This window comes from Chiloscyllium punctatum, chromosome 1 (genome assembly GCF_047496795.1).
Source record: "Chiloscyllium punctatum isolate Juve2018m chromosome 1, sChiPun1.3, whole genome shotgun sequence".
In the NCBI taxonomy this organism is placed as follows: domain Eukaryota; kingdom Metazoa; phylum Chordata; class Chondrichthyes; order Orectolobiformes; family Hemiscylliidae; genus Chiloscyllium; species Chiloscyllium punctatum.
Window position 1 is genome coordinate 26,982,648 of NC_092739.1, and position 23,303 is coordinate 27,005,950.

At 42.3% G+C, this 23,303-nt stretch overlaps 1 protein-coding gene across 5 annotated transcripts in view; it reads left to right on the plus strand.

Annotated features, from left to right (window-relative positions):
- egf (epidermal growth factor) overlaps nt 1-22,637 on the plus strand; it is a 156,523-nt gene extending 133,886 nt beyond the window's left edge. For all 5 annotated transcript variants that reach the window (XR_011962012.1, XM_072581987.1, XM_072582302.1 and 2 more), the window contains one exon: nt 22,332-22,637. Coding sequence is in view for 4 of the 5 variants with exons in the window: in XM_072581987.1 (XP_072438088.1) it covers nt 22,332-22,379 (48 nt within the window). In the remaining variant the exon portion in view is untranslated. The remainder of the gene's footprint in view (nt 1-22,331) is intronic.
- Nucleotides 22,638-23,303: the final 666 nt, after the last annotated feature.

A 23,303-nucleotide genomic window follows, 5' to 3' on the forward strand; every position in this document is an offset into this window, starting at 1 on the left:
TGAAACTATTCCTGGTTGTAGAGCTGGGTAAACACCAGCATTTCTCCAGAACCCACATTCCACTGTCACTTACATGCTGGTTTGGCATTCGCCCCAATAATGTGCAGAAACAGTGATTCTGTCACACTTCTGGCAAAGTTATAATGGTAGAGTGGACATAACTCTGAGGAAACTCTCAAACTGCAATAGGACAAACTGGTCACTCTCTTTGGAGGAAATTGGCTGATGAAACTAATTACCATATTTATTCCTCATTTTCTTGAGCTCACTTTATCCCTAAAGAAAAGCCGATACTTTCTACTCACTAACTCTTTGTGATTAACCCTCTAGTTCACAACTGTTGTGCCTCCAGTGTATGGTTTCCCTCTCACACCGGACAATGTAGCGCCTTCAAATCCCAGTCAAGATAAAGGATAGCTACCTGATGAGCTGTGAGCATCATATTAAGCTGTGGTGAGACCATATGATAATAAAATATAGGAACAGAATTAGGTTATTTAGCCAACTGAGTCTGCTCCATCACTTGATCATTGCTGATATGTTTCTCAACCCCATGTCTTCTCCCTTCCACCCTTAATCCTATAACTAATCAAGAACCTAAAGACACTCCACAAGACCTCCACAGCTTTTTGTGGCAATAGTTTCCACAGATACACCACATTCTGGCTGAAAAAATTTCCCCTTCAGAAATTCAGTTCTGAAGGATCATTGTGTATACTTCAATGCCAGAAGTATAAGAAATAAGGTAGGTGAACTTGCAGCGTGGGTTGGTACCTGGGACTTGGATGTTGTGGCCATTACAGAGACGTGGGTAGAACAGGGACAGGAATGGCTATTGCAGGTTCCAGGGTTTAAATGTTTTAGTAGGGTCAGAGGTGGGGGTAAAAGAGGGGGAGGTGTGGCATTGCTTGTCAAGGATAGTATTACAGTGGTGGAAAGGATGATGGAGGAAGACTTGCTATCTGAGGTAGTTTGGGCTGAGGTTAGAAATAGGAAAGGTGAGGTCACCCTGTTAGGAGTTTTCTACTGGCCTCCTAATAGTCTGAGAGATGTAGAGGAAAGTATTGCAAGGATGATTCAGGAGAAGAGTGAAAGTAATAGGGTGGTTGTTATGGGGGACTTTAACTTCCCAGATATTGACTGGGAAAGCTACAGCTCAAGTTCGTTAGATGGGTCAGTGTATTGGGTATCCTTGATAAGTATGTACCAGTCAGGCAGAGAGGAAAGGGTCTTGTGAGGGAGCCGTGGTTTAATAAGGAATTGGAATCCCTTGTAAAAGGGAAGAGGGTGGCCTATGTAAAGATGAGGTGTGAAGGTTCAGTGGGGGCGATTGAGGGTTATAAGGTAGCCAGGAAGGATCTGAAGAGAGAGCTAAGAGCAGCGAGAAGGGGACATGAAAAGTCCTTGGTTGGTAGGATTAGGGAAAACCCTAAGGCTTTCTATAGGTATGTCAGGAATAAAAGGATGACTAGGGTAGGTATCGATCCAGTCAAGGATAGTAGTGGGAAGTTGTGCTTGGAGGCAGAGGAGATTGGAGAAACACTAAATCAATACTTTTCGTCAGTATTCACTCAGGAACAGGACGTTGTTTTTGATGTGAATATTGAGTCACAAGTGATTAGAATGGATGGCTTTGAGGTATGTAGGGAAGAGGTCCGGGGAATACTGGAAAGGGTGAAAATAGATAAGTCCCCTGGGCCTGATGGCATTTATCCTAGGATCCTCTGGGAAGCTAGGGAGGAGATAGCGGAGCTATTGGCCTTGATTTTTATGTCGTGGTTGTCTACAGGAATAGTGCCAGAGGACTGGAGGATAGCGAATGTGGTCCCCTTGTTCAAGAAGGGGAGTAGAGACAGCCTTAGTAACTATAGGCCAGTGAGTCTCACTTCTGTTGTGGGCAAAGTCTTAGAGAGAATTGTAAGGGATAGGATTTATGAACATCTGGATAGGAATAATGTGATCAAGGATAGTCAGCATGGTTTTGTGAAGGGCAGGTCGTGCCTGACAAACCTTAATGAGTTCTTTGAGAAGGTGACTTAGGAAGTGGACGAGGGTAAAGCAGTAGATGTGGTGTATATGGATTTTAGTAAGGCATTCGATAAGGTACCCCATGGTAGGCTACTGCAAAAATTACAGAGGTATGGCATTGAGGGTGCATTAGAGGAATTGGCTGGCTGGAAGGAGACAGAGGGTCGTAGTTGATGGTAATGGTTCATCTTGGAGCGCAGTTACTAGCGGTGTTCCACAAGGATCTGTTTTGGGACCATTGCTGTTTGTCATTTTTATAAATGACCTGGAGGAGGGGCTTGAATGCTGGGTGAGCAAGTTTGCGGATGATACGAAAGTCGGGGGAGTGTTGGACAGCAAAGAAGGATGTGGCAGGTTTCAACGGGATATAGATAAGTTGCAGAGCTGGGCAGAAAGGTGGCAAATGGAGTTCAATGTAGCTAAGTGTGAAGTCATTCACTTTGGTAGGAGTAACAAGAAGATGGATTACTGGGCTAATGGTAGGCTACTTGGTAGTGTGGATGAGCAGAGGGATCTTGGTGTCCATGACAGATCGCTGAAAGTTGCCACCCAGGTAAATAGTGCTGTGAAGAAGGCATATGGCGTACTGGGCTTTACTGGTAGAGGAATTGAGGTCCGGAGTCCTGAGGTCATGTTGCAGTTGTATAAGACTCTGGTGCGGCCTTATCTGGAGTATTGTGTACAGTTTTGGTCGCCATACTATAGGAAGGATGTGGAGGCACTGGAACGGGTGCAGAGGAGGTTTACCAGGATGTTGCCTGGCATGGTAGGAAGATCGTATGAGGAAAGGCTGAGGCACTTGGGGCTGTTCTCATTGGAGAAAAGAAGGTTTAGGGGCGATTTGATAGAGGTGTACAAGATGATTAGGGGTTTAGATAGGGTTGACAGTGAGAACTTTTTTCCGCGTATGGAGTCAGCTGTTACTAGGGGACACAGCTTTAAATTAAGGGGAGGTTGGTATAGGACAGATGTTAGGGGTAGATTCTTTACTCAGCGGGTTGTGAGTTCATGGAATGCCCTGCCCGTATCAGTGGTGGACTCTCCCTCTTTATGGTCATTCAAGCGGGCATTGGATAAGCATATGGAGGTTATTGGGCTAGTGTAGTTTAGGTAGGCTTTGGTCGGCACAACATCGAGGGCCGAAGGGCCTGTACTGTGCTGTATTTTTCTATGTTCTATGTTCTATATCACCCCTTCACTCTGAAGACTCCTTTGGGTCCTAAGCTCTCCTATTAATGAAAACATCTTCTCCAGCTCCACTCTATCCAGACTTCTCATTCGTCTGTAAGTTTCAATGAGATCTCTCCCTCAGCCTTCTAAATTCTATCAACTATGGTCCCTGAGTCCTCATCTGCTCATCATCTGGCAAGCCCTTCATTCCCAGGATCATTCTTGTAAAGTTCCTCTGGACCCCTTCCAAAGCCATCACATTCTTCCTTAGATATGGGGCCCAAAACTGTTTGTGATATTCCAAATGCAGACTGGCCAGAGTGTTATACAGCCTCAGAAAGACATCTCTGCTCTTGTACTGTGGCTTTCTTGAAATGCATTTTAACATTACATTTGTCTTCCTAAGTGCCAACTAAACCTGCATGTTAACCTTAAAGGAATCCTCAAGCAGGACTTGCAAGTCTCTTTGTACTTCAGATTTCTGAAGTCTTTCTCTGTTTATATGATAGTCTTTGCCACTATTATTCCTATCAAAGTGCATAATCTCAAGTCTCCCATATTATAATCCATCTGCCACTTCTTTGCCCACTCTCTTAGCCTGTCCAAGTCCTCTCCACTTCCTCAACACTACCTGTCCTTCCACCTATCTTTGCTTCCTCTTACACCAGTGTTAGCTGGGAAAAACATGAAGTAGTTTAATTTCCCTTTTGGGATACATCAAAAGCCATTTCACTACTCCTCAGTGAACAAGGAATGTATTAGAATGATATTTGAATGCTTCAACCAAATCAAGGTTTAGCTAACTTCTTTTTTAAACAACAATTGTTATTGTATTAGTTTTTAAACTTTCGTGGAGATCTCTTAGGAGCAGAAGCAGGCCATTCAGCCCATCGAGTCTGCTCTGCCATTCAGTGGGATCGTGACTGATCTGATAATCCTCATCTGTCTTGAAATCATATCTGTGACCCATTTTACTGGCTCTTCCATGAATTAGCCGCTGCATGTCCTATATCAATTGTTTGATTATTTTAAAAGCTTGGACTGCATTCAATCTACAAAATGGGTGACTAACATAACTGTATAATTGACAGTTTTCTTAACTAGTATTATGCAATAAAGTCCAAGACCTTTTGTTCTCATGCCAGTTATTATGGTTGTGGTTCAGATTACACAAGTATTTGATCCAGTTGCTTAGATCCTGATGTTTTTGCAACAAAACAAATGCTGTTGTATATTCTTACTCTTTCATTTATGAACTGGAAAACTGACCTTAGATTTTTTTATAATCCAAACAAGATGAGACTTGCACACGATAATGCCAATGCTTCACCAGACAAACCTCGTTCAACTGAAATGCAGCAACAATTCTTTGTTGCTTAGAATGTACGAATAAGTACATTTTAAGTACATTTAAAGAGGAAGGAGATTCTTTGGGCAATATTGCAATTGGCAAATGTTGACCTATCTCCTCAGTGGCCCAACAGTGTTTTCCTTTTTAGTTTTATTTTGCATATCTTCATTTAAAAGGATGATGACATACTGCAGTTTAAGGAGGAGAAAGTCAGTACTGCAGATGCTGGAGATTTAGTCGGGAGTGTGGTGCAGGAAAAGCACAGCAAGTCAGGCAGCATCAAAGGAACAGGAAAATTGACGCTTCGGACAAAATCCCATCATTAGGAATGAGGCTTGTGGGCCAAGGGGTTGGTGAGATAAATAGGAGGTAGATAGGGCTGGGGTAAGTAAGCTGAGAGTGCGATAGGTAGACGAAGGTAGGGGTAATGGTGATAGGTTGGAGAGGAGGATAGACCGGATAGGTGGGAAGGACAGGTTATGAGAGTGGTGCTGAGTTGGAAGATTAGAATTGGGATAAAGTGGGATGAGGGGAAATGAGGAAACTGGTGGGGAGGCGTGGGTGCAGGCACAGGTTTTCCAATTCCCACAATAGCAGGGAAAGGTGCCGGGAGGGGAGGGTAAGTTGGAACTGACAAGACAGTCGCGGAGGGAATGGTCTTTACGAAATGCAGATGGGGTGGCGAGGGAAATATATTTCTGGTGGTGGGGTCCATTTGTAGGTGGCAGAAATGGCAGAGGATGATGCGCTGTATAAGGAGATTGGTGGGGCAGAGGTGAAGCTGGGGGGTGGTGGGGTGAGGGGGGAGGTGTTCTGTCCTTGTGCTGTTGGAAGGATGGGGTTTGACGGCAGAAGTGCGGGAATGGATGAGATGTGCTCGAGGGCATTATTGGCCACATGAGAGGGGAAATGGCGGTCTTTGAAGAAGGAGGCCATCTGGTGTGTTCTGTTGTGGAACTGGTCCTCCTGGGAGAAAATCCAGCAGAGATGGAGGAATTGGGAATAAGTGATAGTGTTTTTACAGGAGGCAGGTGGGCAGACATGTAGTCCAGGTAGCTGTGGGAGTCAGTGGGTTTGTAGAAGATATCCATGTTGAGTTTCTCACCGTTGATTGAGATGGAGAAGTCCAGGAAGGGGAGGGAGGTGTCCAAGATGGTCCACGTGAACTTAAGGTCAGGTGGAATGTGTTGGTGAAGTTGATGAACTGTTCAACTTCCTTATTACAGTTAAAGTCATAGTACATCAGCCACAGATCATCTCATTTCTTCCCTCCCATATAAACAGGGAGGGAAACATTTGATTGTATTTCAAATTTGGTAGAGTGTGAAATTAATGGGAATGCTGGCTGGGGTTCCTGCTCATACACTGAACATCTGCAGTCCCAATACAGGTCAGGGCAGGGGGAAAGTTTCAGGTTGAAATTGGGATGAATTTCTGAAGTTTTTCCCAATAGAAGAGAGGATCTCCCCCACCCAACCCTAGTTGATGGTCAAGCCCAAGCTCAGCAGGCAACTCTCCAGTACCTGCAGTGTTAAACTAGTTCTTTTTTTTAAATTGAAATCTAACCCCTTCACCTGGGGTCAGATGACTGGAACCTCATGTCTTCCCTCCCAGAGTGGCAACGTCATCTCTGGTGGTGGGTCTGCCATAATTTTGGAGCTGCAGTCCTCTTATTTGGCCAGGAGCCTTAAGGAAATACCATCTTTCCTTTCATTGAGCGGTGGCTACATAGATGGCTACCTCTTGGAATTTTTCCCGGAGGTGTTCTAGCAGTCAAAACAGGGGATGGACCCAGATATTGACCCATTCTTGACCAAGGACAGATGAGTTAGGTGGTTTGGCCATGCTAAATTGCCCATAATATTCAGGATGTGCAGGCTAGTGGATTAACCAAGGGAAATTCAGGGTTATAGGGATAGGGTAGTGGTGTGTTTCTGGGTGGACACTCTTCAGTGTGGACTTCATAGGCTGAGTAGCCTGTTCCCATAATGTAAGGTTCTTTGATTCTATGAGTTCCCTTATAAGATTCAAAATAAATTACTTTATAAAATATGTGAAGGGAAACTATCATTCTGCAGATTCTGTGAATTTTGCTTGATGATGTTATCTCCACATATCTGTCTGCCCAATACACTGAAGTAAATAATTACAGACCTTCACACAGCAGTGCTGTAAGTAATGATCAATAAAGTAAGTAACACAACAGACAAAACTTTTACAGGACGTGGAGGCTGTCCCCATAAATGATTGTCCATGCACCACCATTGTATGCTGTCTTCAGGAGATTTCTTACTTTCAGAGATCATTAGTAGGTAAATAGAACATAGGGCCATACAGGCCCTTCATCTCTCAATCTTGTGCTGACCTGTGACACCAATTTGAAGCCCATCTAATCTACACTACTCCATTCTCGTCCATTTGCCTATCCAATGACCAATTAAATGCCCATAAAGTTGCACACTACTATTGCAGGCAGTGTGTTCCTTGCCCCCATTATTCTCTGAGTAAAGAAACTACCTTTGACATCTGTCCTATGTCTATCACCCTTCAATTTAAAGCTAAGTCCCCTTGTGCGAGCCATCATCATTCGAGGAAAAAGGCTTTCGCTGCCCAACCTTTGATTATCTTATATGTCTCAATTAAGTTGCCTCTCAACTTTCTTTCTCTAACGAAAACAGCCTCAAATCCCTCAGCCTTTCCTCAAAAGAGCTTCCCTCCATACCAGACAACATCCTGGTAAATCTCCTCTGAACCATTTCCAATGCTTCCACATCCTTCCTGTAATGCAGTGACCAGAACTGGATGCAATACTCCAAGTGTGGCGCACTAGTGTTTTTTACCGCTGCAGCATGACCTCATGGTTCTGAAATTCAATGCCTCTACTAATAAAAGCTAACACACCGTATGCCTTCTTAACAACCCTATCAACCTGGGGGGCAACTTTCAAAGATCTACCTACATTGACACCAAGGTCTCTCTGCGAAGAATCTTACCATTAGCCCAGTACTCTGAATTCCTGTTACCCCTTCCAAAGTGAATCACCTCACACTTTTCCACATTAAACTCCATTTGCCACCTCTCAGCCTAACTCTGCAGCTTGTCAATGTCTTTCAGTAACCTACAACATCCTTTGTCAGTATCCACAACTCTACCAACCTTATGGGCAGCACGGTGGCACAGTGGTTAGCACTGCTGCCTCACAGCGACAGAGACCCAGGTTCAATTCCCGCCTCAGGCGACTGACTGTGTGGAGTTTGCACATTCTCCCAATGTCTGCGTGGGTTTCCTCCCACAGTTCAAAAATGTGCAGGTTAGGTGAATTGGCCATGCTAAATTGCCTGTAGTGTTAGGTGAAAGGGTAAATGTAGGGGAATGGGTCTGGGTGGGTTGCGCTTCAGCGGGTCGGTGTGGACTTGTTGGGCCGAAGGGCCTGTTTCCACACTGTAAGTAATCTAATCTTAGTGTTGTCAACAAATTCACTAACCCATCCTTCTCTGCCCTCATCCAGGTCATTTATAAAAATGACAAATAGCAGTGGACCTAAACCAGATCCTTGCCGTACCCCACTAGTAACTGAACTCCGGGATGAATATTTTCCATCAACCATCACCCTGTCTTCTTTCAGCTAGCCAATTTCTGATCCAAACCTCTAAGTCACCCTCAATCCCATGCCTCTGTATGTTGTGTAATAGCTTACCATGGGGAACCTTATCAAACACCTTACTGAAATCTATATTCATTACATCAACTGCTTTACCCTCATCCACCTGTTTGGTCACCTTCTCAAAGAACTCAATAAAGGTTTGTGAGGCATTCACAAAGCTGTGTTGACTAGATGATTACAAATCCTACCTCTTCTAACCCTTTTCAACACTTTACCCACAACTGAAGTAAGGCTCACTGGGCAAAATTACCAGAGTTGTTTCTACTCCCATTCTTGAACAAGGGAACAACATTTGCTATCTACCAGTCTTCTAGCACTATTATTGTCGGCAATGACGACATAAAGATCAAAGTCAAAGGCTCTGCAATCTCGTCCCTGGCTCCCCAGAGAATCCTAGGATAAACCCCATCAGACCCAGTGGACTTATCTATTTTTACACTTTCCAGAGTTGCTAAGACCTCCTCCTTGTAAACCTCAATCTTATCTAGTATAGTAGCCTGTATCGCAGCCTCTCCGCGACAACCTTGTCTTTTTCTAATGTAAATACTGACGAAAAATATTCATTTAGCGCTTCCCGTATCTCATCTGACTCCACGCACAACTTCCCACTATTGTCCTTGATTGGGCCTAATCTTACTCTATTATGACTCTATTCATTCTTTTATTCCTGATATAGCTTTAGAAAGCCTTAGGGATTTCCTTGATCCTATTCACCAATGACTTCTCTTGTTGCCTCCTGGCCCTTCTTAACTCTCTCTTTAGGTCTTCCCTGGCTAACTTGTAACTCTCAAGCACCCCAACTGATCTATCACATCTCATTACATAAGCCTTTGTCTTCCTCTTGACCCAGGTTACATGCATTTCAGTCACTTAAGTAGCTGAAGATTAGCCAGCACAGAACATAGCAGCATTTGTTGCAGTCACTTGGCCAAACATCAAACCTTTGCCACATTGACTGTGAAATTGTAATTGTAATTAATCGAGTACACTGTAATCAACCCTCACTGGCAAAAAAGCCTGTACTTGCAAAGCATTAACTAAATGCCAACATCTTTCATTGTCCTCAGCTACAAAGCTCAAATCCCAATAAGATGATGTTCACACCCTTCAGTGAAGTGATTTGAAGAATACCCATGAATTTGTAACACATATTTCTGTCTTTTTTTTAACTGGAATAAAAAATATTGTCAGACATAATTATCTTACAACACCATGTGAATCATCACTTCCCTTTCTTCTGTACTTTCTTTCATTCGCCAGTATAATGTCAACCAGATTTTCTTCATGGAATCTGGTCAAATAAAGCAGTAACATTTTTGTGGTACCCCATTACACCATGAATTAATGTGTTGTGGCCAACAGTATGACATGACACATCATTCAGTGGGATGTAAAAGGGTTCTGCAGCACAAATTCAATTCACAATCATTGTATCTTTTAAGTGCTAGTTTATGGATTCAATATGAGGTTGATTTTTGCAAAGTACTGCAACGCATCCATTATTGGGTTACCAGATTTGCATTCAGTTAACTAAACATTGTTAAAAATAACGCAGATTGCATTTTGCATAACAAAATGGATTGGAGAAGACTGACTTTGATTTAGAGTGATAGAGTCATAGAGATGTACAGCATGGAAACAGACCCTTCGGTCCAACCCGTCCATGCCGACCAGATATCCCAACCCAATCGAGTCCCACCTGCCAGCACCCGGCCCATATCCCTTCAAACCCTTCCTATTCATATACCTATCCAAATGCCTTTTAAATGTTGCAATTGTACCAGCCTCCACCACTTTCTCTGGCAGCTCATTCCATACACATACCACCCTCTGCGTGAAAAGGTTGCCCCTTAGGTCTTTTTTTATATCTTTCCCCTCTCACCCTAAACCTATGCCCTCTAGTTCTGGACACCCCACCCCAGGGAAAAGACTTTGTCTACTTATCCTATCCATGCCCCTCATAATTTTGTAAACCTCTGATTTACAAAACCTTAGCCTCTGATGCTCCAGGGAAAACAGTCCCAGCCTGTTCAGCTTCTCCTTATAGCTCATATCCTCCAACCCTGGCAACACCCTTGTAAATCCTTTCTGAACCCTTTCAAGATTCACAACATCTTTCCGATAGGAAGGAGACCAGAATTGCACGCAATATTCCAAAAGCAGCCTAACCAATGTCCTGTGCAGCCGCAACATGACCTCCCAGCTCCTGTACTCAATGCTCTGACCAATAAAGGAAAGCATACCAAACGCCTTCTTCACTATCCTATCTACCTGCGACTCCACTTTCAAGGAGCTATGAACCTGTACGCCAAGATCTCTGTTCAGCAACACTCCCTAGGACCTTAGGGAGTGTATAAGTGTATAAGTCCTGCTAAGATTTGCTTTCCCAAAATGCAGCACCTCACATTTATCTGAATTAAACTCCATCTGCCACTTCTCAGCCCGTTGGCCCATCTGATCAAGATCCCGTTGTCATCTGAGGTAACCTTCTTCGCTATCTACCACACATCCAATTTTGGTGTCATCTGCAAACTTACTAACCATACGCCTTACGCTCGCATCCAAATCATTTATATAAACGACAAAAAGTAGAGGACCCAGCACCGATCCTTGCCCTCTGTGGTAAAGAATTCCTCAGATTTCTACCCTCTGAGAGATGAAATTCTTTCTCATCTCTTTCTTAACTGGGTGACCCCATATTCTGAGAGTATGCCTTCTGGTCCTAGACTCTCCCACAAAGGGGAAATACCTGTCTGTATTTACCCTGTCAAGCCCCTAAGAATTGTATTTGTTTCCTCTCATTTTTCTAAACTCCAATGAGTAAGCGCATCAACCTGTTCTCAATAAGAAACATGCAAACCAGGAGCAGGGGTAGGCTATTTGGTTTTTTAAGCCCACTTCACTATTCTATATGATCATGGCTGATCTTTTTTTTTCATTGCCATATGCCTGATTTCTCCGCATACCAGTTGATGCCTTCAATATATAAAACAACTAAGTCTTTATTTAACATATTCAGTGACTGGCTCCCACAGCCCTCTGTGACTGAGACTCCAAAGGTTCTCTACCCTTTGAGAGAAGAAATTTTTTGTCATCTTAGTCCTAAATTGCCTAACCCATATCTCGATACTGTGTCCCCGGTCCAAAGCCAGTCAAAACATCCTCCCTACATTTAGTCAGTCAGAATTTCATATGTTTCAATCAGATCCCCTCTCATGTCTCTAAACTCCAGAGAATACAAGTCCAGTTGAACCAATAGAGTCATAGAGCAGTGGAGATGTACAGCATGGAAACAGACCCTTCGGTCCAACTTGTGCATGCCAACCAGATATCCCAACCCAATCTAGTCCCACCTGCAGGAACCTGGCATATCCCTCCAAACCCTTCCTATTCATACACCCATCCAAATGCCTTTTAAGTGTTGCAGTTGTACTAGTCCCACCACTTCCTCTGGCAGCTCATTCCATGTGTGAAAATGTTGCCCTTAGGTCTCTTATATCTTTCCCCTCTCACTCTAAACCTATGCCCTCTAGTTCTGGACTTCCCCACCCCAGGGAAAAGGCTTTGTCTAATTATCCTATCCATGCCCCTCATGATTTCATAAACCTCTATTAGGTCACCCCTCAGCCTCCGAAGCACCAGGGAAAATAGCCCTAGCCTATTCAACCTCTCACGATAGCTCAAATCCTCCAACCCTGGTAACATCCTTGTGAATCTTTTCTGAGCCGTTTCAAGTTTCACAACATCTTTCTGATAGGAATGAGATCAGATTTGCACACAATATTCCAACAGTGTCCTACCAAATGCCTTCTTCACTACCCTATCTACCTGTGACTCCACTTTCAAGGAGCTATGAACCTGCACTCCAAGGTCTGTTTGTTCAGCAACACCCCCTCCCTAGGACCTGACCATTAACTGTATAAGTCCTGCTAAGATTTGCTTTCCCAAAATGCAGCACCTCACATTTATCTAAATTAAACGCCATCTGCCACTTCTCAGCCCATTGGCCCATCTGATCAAGATCCCGTTGTATTCTGAGGTAACCTTCTTCACTGTCCACTACACCTCCAATTTTGGCATCATCTGCAAACTTATTAACTAGACCTCTTATGCTCACATCCAAATAATTTATGTAAATAGTGAAAAGTAGTGGACCCAGCACCGATCCTTGTGGCACTCCACTGGTCACAGGCCTTTAGTCTGTAAAACAACCCTCCACCACCACCCTCTGTCTTCTACCTTTGAGCCAATCCTGTATCCTTGTATTCCATGAGATCTAACCTTGCTAACCAGTCTCCAAAGGGGAGCATTGTCAAATGCCTTACTGAAGTCCATATAGATCACATCTGCCCTCATCAATCCTCTTTGTTACTTCTTCAAAAAACTCAATCAAGTTTGTGAGACATGATTTCCCATAGAAATTCCTCATGCGACATTCCTGCCATCCCCAGTGTCTGAACCTCTGCTGCACTCTCTCTACATTAAGGATATAATTTCTTAGGCAGGGAGACCAATGTGCCAGATGCACTCTCACCAAGGCTTTGTATAACTGAAGTAAGGCATTCCTACTTCAGAACTTAAATCTTATTGCAATTATGGTCAATATATCAATTGCCAACTTAATTACTTGCTGCACCTGCCATCTAACTGGTGCACGAGGACACCCAGATCCACACTTCCCAATAAATCACCATTTCAATAATTCTCTATGTTTCACATCGAAATTTATATTTTCATATTTAGCCATGTTATACTGCATCATCTTTGTGTTTGTCCATTCTCCGAAGTTATCATGAATTCTCACTGCACCCTCCCCACAATTCACAATCCTGCCCAGTTTCGTACTAACTTGCAAATGTTGCGTTTTGTTCCCTGATCAAAGTCATGTATATATAGAACATAGAACATTGCAGCGCAGTACAGGCCCTTCGGCCCTCGATGTTGTGCGGACCTGTGGAACCAATCTGAAGCCCATCTACCCTACACTATTCCATTCTCGTCCATATGCCTAATCAATGACCATTTACATGCCCTTAAAGTTGGTGAGTCTACTAATGTTGCAGGCAGTGCATTCTATCCCCTCTACTACTCTGAGTAAATAAACTACCTCATACATCAGTCCTATATCTATCATTTCTCAATTTAAAGCTATGTCCCCTCGTGCTAGCCATCACCATCTGAGGAAAAAGGCTCTCACTGTCCAACCTATCTAACCCTCTGATTATCTTATATGTCTCAATTAAGTTACCTCTCAACCTTCTTCTTTCTAATGAAAACAGCCTCAAGTCCCTCAGCCTTCCCTCCATATCAGGTAACATCCTAGTAAATCTCCTCTGAAACCTCTCCAAAGCTTCCACATCCTTTTTATAATGTGGTGACCAGAACTGTATGCAATACTCCAAATGTGGCCCCACCAGAGTTTTGTATATCTGCAACATAATCTCATGGTTCCAAAACTCAATCCCTCTACCAGTACAAGCTAACACCAAGATCTCTCTGCTCTTCTACACTACCAAGAATCTTACCATTAGCCCAGTACTCTGCATTCCTGTTACTCCTTCCAAAGTGAATCACCTCACACTTTTTCACATTACTCCATTTGCCATCTCTCAGCTCAGCTCTGCAGCTTATAACCTATAAATCTGTAACCTATAAATCCTCATCACTGTCCACAACTCTACCGACCACAAATTTATAAAAAATGACAAATAGCAGTGAAACCTTCCGTACCCCACTAGTAACAGAACTCCAGGATGAATATTTCCCATCAACCATCACCCTCTGCTGGCCAATTTCTGATCCAAACTGTTAAATCGCCCTCAATCCCATACGTCCATATTTTGTGCAATAACCTACAGCTGGGAACCTTATCAATCGCCTTACTGAAATCCATATACACCACATCAACCACTTTACCCTCCTTCTCCTTCGTCTCCTTCTCAAAGAACTCAATAAAGTTTGTGAGGCACTACCTATGCTTCACAAAACCATGTTGACTATCCCTAATCAACTTCTGCCTTTCTCGATGATTATAAATCCTCTCTCTTATAACTCTTCCCAACACTTTACCCACAAACAAAGTAAAGCCCACAGGTCTATAATTTACAGGGTTGTCTCTACTCCCCTTCTTGAACAAGGGAACAATATTTACTATCCTCCAGTCTTCTGGCACTATTCCTGTAGATAATGATGATATAAAGATCAAAGCCAAAGGTTCTGCAATCTCTTCCCTGGCTTTCCAGAGAATCCTAGGATAAATCCCATCTAGCCCAGTAGACTTATCTATTTTTACATTTTCCAGAGTTGGTAACACTTCCTCCTTATGCACTTCAATCCCATTTATTAGTAATCTGTATCTCAGAATTCTCTTTGACTACATTGTCTTTCTCTAGTGTGAATACTGACAAAAAATATTCATTTAGCACTTCCCCTATCTCATCTGACTCCACACACAACTATGCTTGATTGGCCCTAATCTTACTTTTATTCCTGATATACCTATAGAACGCCTTAGGGTTTTTCTTGATCCTATCCGCCAATGACCTCTCATGTCCCCTCCTGGCTCTTCTTAGCTCTTTCTTTAGGTCTTTATTGGCTAACTTGTAACTCTCAAGTGGCCTAACTGAGCCATCACATCTCATCCTAACATAAGCCGCCTTCTTCCTCTTGACAAGAGATTCAATTTCCTTAGTAAATCACAGATCCTGCGCTCGACAACCTCCTCCCTACCTGACCAGTACATACTTATCAAGGACCCACAGTAGCTGGTCTTTGAATAAGATCCACATTGCAATTGTGCCCATCCCCTGCAGTTACCTTTCCCCATCCTATGCATCCTAAATCTCAATTTCCTTCGAAATAACACTCTATGGCTTTTCAAATTACCTGCTAATTTTGGATGCTAGCTCTTTGTGATTTGTGCACAAATCCCTCTGTACTGTAGCTTTCAGTAGTCTTTCTCCATTTAAGTAACATTCGACTTCTGTATTCTTCCTGCCAGAGTAAATAACCTCACATTGTCCCCCATTATATTCCAAATGCCAGGTTTTTGCCAGCTCATTTAATCTGTCTATATCACTCCATAAACTCTTTGTATCATTCTCACCAGTCGCTTTCACACTTAATTTTGTGTCATCTGCAAACTTGGCAATGGCACATTCATTTCCCTCACCTAGGCCATTAGTACATATCTTACACAGGCTACCAACAGATTAAAAAGTCTCAAAAAGGAAATAAATCTGTACAGAGAACCTGGTATTGGAAACAACAAACAGGAAATTCTGCCCTGTCGACCCAGCAAAGTCCTCCTTACTAATATCTGGGGGCTGTGGCAAAATTGGGAGAGCTATCAAAAACTAGTTGAGCAACAGCCTGATAGAGTCATACAATCAGAATTATACCTAACCGTCAATACCTCCAAAAATCACTATCACCATCCCTGAATATGTCTTTTCTCAATGGCAGGGCAGACCCAGCAGATATGGCAACACAGTGGTATACAGTTGGGTGGGAGTTGCCCTGGGAGTCCTCAGCATCAATTCTGGATGCCATGAAATCTCATGGCTTCCAGTCAAACATAGGCAAAGAAACATGTTGTTGACTACCAGATAACAGTGATACTGGTTGATTAATTGGTACTCCCCTGTATTAAATACCAGTTTAAGGAAACTCAGAGTGTCAAGGGTGCAGAATGTACTCAGAGTGGGGAATTTCAATGTCTACCACCAAGTGTGGCTTTGCAGCCTCTCTATTGACAAAGCTGACTGAGTCCTAAAGGATATAGCTGTGAGATTGGGTCTGTGACAGTTGGTGAGGAAACCAACAATAGGTAAAAATATACTTGACTTCATTCTCACCAATCTGCCTGTTGCATGTCCATGACTGTATCAATAAGAATGACCATTGCATTGTCCTTGTGGAAACTAGGTTCCATCTTCTCATTGAGAATACCTTCCATTATGTTGTGTATGACTGCCAAATGGGATGGATTTTGAACAGATCTAGCAACACAAGAATCAACATCTAAGAATTCCTGTGGACCATCCACAGCAGAATTCCACTCAAAAACACTCATGGCCCAGGATATCATTTAGCCAAGGTTCAACCCTCATTCAATGAAGAGTGCGAAGGGTACGGCAGGAGCAGCACAAGTACCTAAAAATGAGATTTCAACTTGGTGAAGCCACCAAACAGGACTACTTGCATGCCAAACAGCAGAAGAAGCAACTGACAGACAGAGCTAAGCAATCCAACAACCAATGGATCAGATCTAAGTTCTGCAGTCCTGCCACATCCAGTCATGAATGATGGTGGACAATTAAACAATTCACTGGAGGAGGCGGCTCCAGAAACATCTCCATTCTTGATGATGGAGTCCAGCACAAATGATAAAGCTGAAGCACTAGCAACAGTCTTCAGCCAGAAGTGCTGAAGTAGATGTTCTATCTTAACCTCCTCCAGTGGATTTGGAAGGTGCAGTCGAAGGAGCTTTTGTGAATTTCTGCAATGCATGTTATAAAAAGTACACAGCTGCTATTTAGTGAGCATCACAGGTAAGTAAGTCTTTAGCCAATTTGATTCACTCCACGTGATACTAAGAAATGGCTGAAACCATTACATATTGCAAAGGCAATTGGCCCTGACAACATTCTGGAAGTAGCATCAAAAGATTTGTAATTCATAACTTGCCACACTCCTATCGAAATGGAACCAGTACAGCTGCAACACTGACATCTTACCAACAATGTGGAAAATTACCCATAAGCCCTGCACACAAAAATCCAGACAAATCTAACCCTGCTAATTATCACGCCATCAATCTACTCTTAATCATAAGTAAAGCAATGGAAGGTATCAGCAACAGTGCTATCAAGCAACACCAGCTCACTGACACCAAGCTTTTGTTCCATCTGGATGACTCAGCTTCTGATCTCAGTACATTCTCATTCAATGGTTGGTAAAAGAGCTGATTTCCAGAGGTGAGAGTGACAGCCCTGGGCATCTAGGCCACATTTGACCACATGCAGCATCAAGGATCCCCAAGATTAAATAGGGACCATGGGAAAATGTTTTACTGGTTGGAGTCATACTTGTCACATAGAAAGGTAATTGTGGTTGCTGGACATCGGTCATCTCAGCTCCAGGATATCTCCACAGAAGTTCCTCAGGATAATGTCCTAAACCTAAGCATATTCAGCTGCTCTATCAATGACCTCTCTTCATCATAAGGTTAGAAGTTGAGACTGCACTGATGACTGCACAATGTTCAGCTCCATTTGTGACTCCTCAGTTACTGAGGCTGTCCAAGCCCAAATTCAGCAACATCTAGAAAATATCTAGGTTTGGACTGACAAGCAGTAAGTAACGTTCCCACAGCATAAATGTCAGAAAATGACCATCTCCAATAAGAGAGAATCCAGCAATTTTACCTTGACTTCAATGGTGTCCCATCACTGAATCCCTCTCTGAGGGTTATGATTGACCAGAAACTCAACTGGACTCACCACATTAACGTGGTGGCTACAAGAGCAGGTCAGAGGCCAGTAATACTATGTAGGTAAATCACCTCCTGACTCCCCAAAGCCTGCCCACCATGTGAAAGGCTCAAGTCAAGGTGCGATGGAATACTCCACACTTGCCTGGATGAGTGCAGCTCCATAAACACTGAAGAAGCTTGACATCATCCAAGATTAAAAAACCTACTTGACTGGCACCATATCTACAATTCTCACTCCCACCAACACTCTCACTCAGTAGCAGCAGTGTGTACTTTTTAATAAGTAATAATAATTCACAAAAGCTCCTTCGACTGCACCTTCCAAATCCACAAACACTGCCATTGAGAAAGTCAAAGGCAGCAGATACATGGTTCCTGCAAATTCCATCCATACCATTCACCATCCTGACTTGGAAATATGTTACTGTTTCTTTAGTATCACTGGATCAAAATCCGGAACTTCTTCCAAGACAATATTGTGACTGCAGCTGTACCAAACGAACAATGGTTTAAGAAAGGGCCTCAACACAATATCTTCTCAAGGGCAAGTAGGAAAACTACTAAATGCTGGCCCAGCCAGTAAAGCCTCATTTTCTGAATGAATAAAAATAAAGTACACCCTCTGCTTTGTCAGAGTAGCTGAGGTACTGATTATTTAGTGGCTTGTCCATTGTCCTGTGAGATGTGCCGAATATAATTACTCACCAGCAACACTCTGAAGGAACACTGAATCTGTGGTACATTTCAGAGTGCCTGAAAATCTGTGCATCCTGGGTGATTGAGAACCCTGCAATATCTGCAAAAGCATATGATCACTTCACTGCTTTGACAATAAGACATATAATTGAATTAAATTATTTTTATGGTTACATGTACTCAAATGAGTACAGTGAAAAGATTACAAGTCACCACTTATGCCGTCATCTTAGGTATAAGATACCTAGATACATATACTTAAGTATTTGGTCTAAAGTAGAAGAAGTAATAATAAAATATCTAACATAAGAATGAAAAGGAAAACCAAAATATAAAAGTACACAGTTTAGATTCCCCTCCACCTGGGAACCACCTCCAGTTTACACCAGAGACTCACCTCACCACAACGGCAGCTTGTCCAGGGACTCACCTGTAAACACGAGATTGTGGAGCCTCAGAAAGTTACAAATAGTACCTGCTCCAGCCTCAAAGGAGCAGACACAGAAAAATTTCCAACTGCTGACAATGACATTCACACATGCTTTGAAGTTTTAGCAGGTCGCAAAGCTATGACATTTGACACATTTTACGATTGAACACATTATTGAGGTCCAGGTAGGAGAATTGCTCCCTGAACACAGTGCACGGGTATGGCTTTCTGCTCCTTCCCCTAGCTGGTTCCTTGCTCTGTTTTCCCTTTGCTCATTCTCTCTTTCATTTCTCTTTTCTCCAAGAGGGTTGGAGTGGAGGTAGTGGTGGAGGGGGATTGGGATGTCTACACCTGCATTCATTTCCGGGAGCAAAGGATTTGTGTGGAATCCTTGAAGTCAACACATTGTCCTTCGGCATTTATCACACTGCTCCCTGCAGAAACCAGTGAGTCTAAACAATTCTGGAAGGCACGAAACATTCTGCAAATGCAGAAACAACCAGTAAAATCTAACAAGTAAACTGGAAATAGTTGGTTATCCCCTTCAAGAGCACTGCAAGATAGTGGAAGTCTGATGCTGAACATGAATATAAGGTTAAGGGATGGTGTTAGTTGGTGAGGTGAAGGCCAGAATTGCAGCATTGGCCTGAATCCATGATTATCTGCTGATTGAAATCATAACCCTCTGCATACTTCTGGCAGATATTCCATACCTCCACAAATTTTTACTCAGTGTTACATCATATGTATGTGCCTCAAACCTGGGAGGCAAAAACACACTTAAGGAGCTGCATAGAGGATTGACTGAGTCAGATCTTGTGGCCACAGTACAAACCTATCATTTCTGAAGAATTTCATCACATTGCATATAATTTGGTTTGACCATATTTAAAATCATTTTAAAGTGATTATAGATTCATTTTATTTGTAATCGAAACAAATATCATGATTTTTAATGTATCATTTTATTAACAAAAGGAAAAATGAATTTGAAAGCAGTTCAAAGAAGTTTCACAAAGCAGATTCCTAGGCTGAAGGGAAGATATTAGGTCTTAGATTCAGTGGGATTTGGGAGAATCAGAGAAGACTTTATCGAAATATAAGATTTTGAGGAGTTTCACACATAGATACTAAGAGACTGTTTCTCCTTATGGGGAATCTAGAACTAAGGGAAATAGTTAAAAACTGTAGGGTCCCCCATTAAAGATGGAGATGAGAAGGAATTTCCTCTCTCAGAGGGTCATTAATCTTTCTTACTCTTTCAGGTAAAGCTGTAGAGGCTGAGTCATTCCAATATTCATGACTAAGCGAGACAGATTTACAAGGGAATCAAAGTGGGTAGCACGGTGGCACAGTGGTTAGCACTGTTGCCTCACAGCGCCAGAGACCCGGGTTCAATTCCCGCCTCAGGCGACTGACTGTGTGGAGTTTGCACATTCTCCCCGTGTCTGCGTGGGTTTCCTCCGGGTGCTCTGGTTTCCTCCCACAGTCCAAAGATGTGCAGGTTAGGTGAATTGGCTATGCTAAATTGCCCATAGTGTTAGGTAAGGGGTAGATGTAGGGGTATGGGTGGGTTGCGCTTCGGTGGGTCGGTGTGGACTTGTTGGGCCGAAGGGCCTGTTTCCACACTGTAAGTAATCTAATCTAATCTAATCCAATTATGCAGGGCAGGAACTAAAGCAGAGTTAATCAGATCAGCCAGGATCTCATTGAATACTGGGATGGGTATGAGAGACCAAATGGTCTACTGCTCCTCTTATTACTTATGTTCTTGATACTTTGCTTCCAATATGACACAAAGATCAGTGCAGGAACATGTACAATCGATATCATTGACTTAGATATTTTACAGGAAAAGGTAAACATTTTCCAGAGGGTCATAGTGTGGTAAAATGTTCATAGTTGCAGAATTTGATAGAAAGAAAAGAAAAGCAGTATGTTATAGAGATTGCAGGATTCTGAAGTACTGTGTGCCTTGTTTTTGAATCACATAAAATTAATGTGCAGGTACAGCAAGTGGTCAGGAAGAGAAATAGAATATTGGTTTATTGGAAGGGGAATGGAAAATGCAATAAGTATGTTTTACTGCTACTCCACAGGGCCTTGTTGAGAGCATCTCGAGTTCCTTATGCACTTCTGGCCTCTTTATCTGAAACAGTTCAAATAAGTTTCAGTTGAATTATTCCTGAGATGAAGGACTTATTTTATGAAGAAAATTTGAACAGGTTCATCCTATACCTTTTAGAGATTAGAAGAATGAGTAGTTGTCATATTGAAACATATACAATCCCGAGGTGACGTGGAAGGTCGATGTTGGACAGTTGTTTCTGTATGTGTGGGAGAGAAGATTGAGAGGCACAGCTGAAAAGTAAGAGGTCTCCTTTCTAAATGGAAATGAGGAGAATTATTTTCTTTCACTGCATTGTTAAGCTATGGAATTCTCTTACCAAGGAGGCAATGGAGGCTAGATAATTGAAGTTATTCAAAGCTGAGTTGGAGCGAGTTAGAAAGGTTATGGGGAACAGTCATGAAAAAAGAGTTGAGTCCACAACCAGATCAGTCATGATCTTTCTGAATGTTGAAGCAGGTTCAAAGGTCTACTCAAGCTCCTCAACCAGGCTGATTGCAGGAAAGGCAGGACTGACGTGTGAGGAGAGGTTGACTAGGTTAGGATTGCTTGCGCTGGAATTCAGATGAGTGAGGGGAGGATCTTATGGATACTTGTAAAATTCAAACATGATTAGACAGGATAGATGCAGGGAGGATGTTCCCAATGTGGATGTGTCCAGAACCAGGGGTCACAGTCTAGGGATTCAAGGTGGACCATTTAGGACAGAGATGAGGAGACATTTCTTCAACCAAAGATTGGTGAGCCTGTAGAATTCATTACCACAGAACGTAGTTGAGGCCAAAACATTGAATGTATTCAAGAGGCGGCTAGATCACTTGGGGTGAATGAATCAAAGGTTATGGGGGAGAAAGCAGGATTAGGCTATTAAGTTAGACAATCGGCCATGGTCATGATGAATGGTAGAGCAGGTTTAAAGGGCTGAATGGTCTCCTCCTGCTTCTATTTTCTCTGTTTCTATGTTTCAACCTTATGTTAGGGTTAGGGTGAGGATTAGGGTTCCTACTTTTGAATACTAGTACATGTGTTCATCATCAATGTGTAAGCCAGGTGATATGTCACAGCATGATGATTAGTTAGTTATATTTGAAGATTGCACTTTATAATAACCTTTATTTATGATGATTTGGAGGTGCCGGTGTTGGACTGGGGTGTACAAAGTTAAAAATCTCACAACATCATGTTATAGTCCAACAGGTTTAATTGGAAGCACTAGCTTTCTGATGAAGGAGCAGCGCTGTTGGACTATAACTTGGTGTTGTGATTTTTAACTTTATTTATGATAATAATAATTTATATACAGTCCTGTGTTGATAGGTGCCATTCAGTATGACTCTAACTGTATTTAACCTTACTCTTTGACTTTAGAACATGCCTCCATTGCCTTGTGTAATGAGGTTGCTGGATGTCAGTTAAAAGAGCCACTAATATATAACCAAATGAGGCTGTCTACAACCCTGCATTGAAGCCCTTCAACTAAGTCTCAGCTCCCAGAAGAGGACAATCCAATTTACCTTGACATTCTGATCTCTCCAAGCTAATAGGCTGAGACCATTCATCTGTTTAAGAATTAACCAATTCAGCTGTCAAATCTTCATAGAAACAGTGAATAAGCTTGTTGATTGTGTTCATTTCTATCAAATTAAAACCATTAAACACCTCCTTTATAGGCTGCTTCAGTCTCTCTGATGTACCATCCTGAATTCATTAATCAATTGATAAATTAGTTTACTCATCAGTTTTGCACTTTATTGGTACAGTGTATTTATTCCTGCAAGTTACCTGTAATATTGCACTTTCTCAATGTCCCTCGACTGAAACTCTCATGTCTAATATTCAGACTATTTTTGGGAACAAAATGGGTGAACAGAATAATCCAAATAAGATATATTGCAAATAGTTGGGAATAATATAAAGCAAGATTGGTGGACTTCAGGTTATGACAGTATTTGCAAAGACTGCTACCTCAATTAAAGTTCATCAGATATTGTAACTTGGATTGGTATTTAGAGTACAATGGGTTAAGTTTCCATCCTAAATAAGTAGACTATTCACTTCTTGTAAAGTCTATTGGATTTACATTCCATTGATTTGAAGGGAATGGAAATTGTTGTGGTTTTAAATCGAGTGGGTGACCCTCACCAACAGATTACCCATATCCTTATGGAGACCAGTATGTAGCCCATTGTCAATACAAAAACACTGGATGACTTTTCGTAAGACTAACCTTTCACCTTAAAAATATACCCCTAGTCTTGAAATCCCCCTTCCTCGGGAAAAGAAAACTACAATTAATCCTATCTACACCCCTCATTATTTTATAAACTTAGCGAGTTTTAA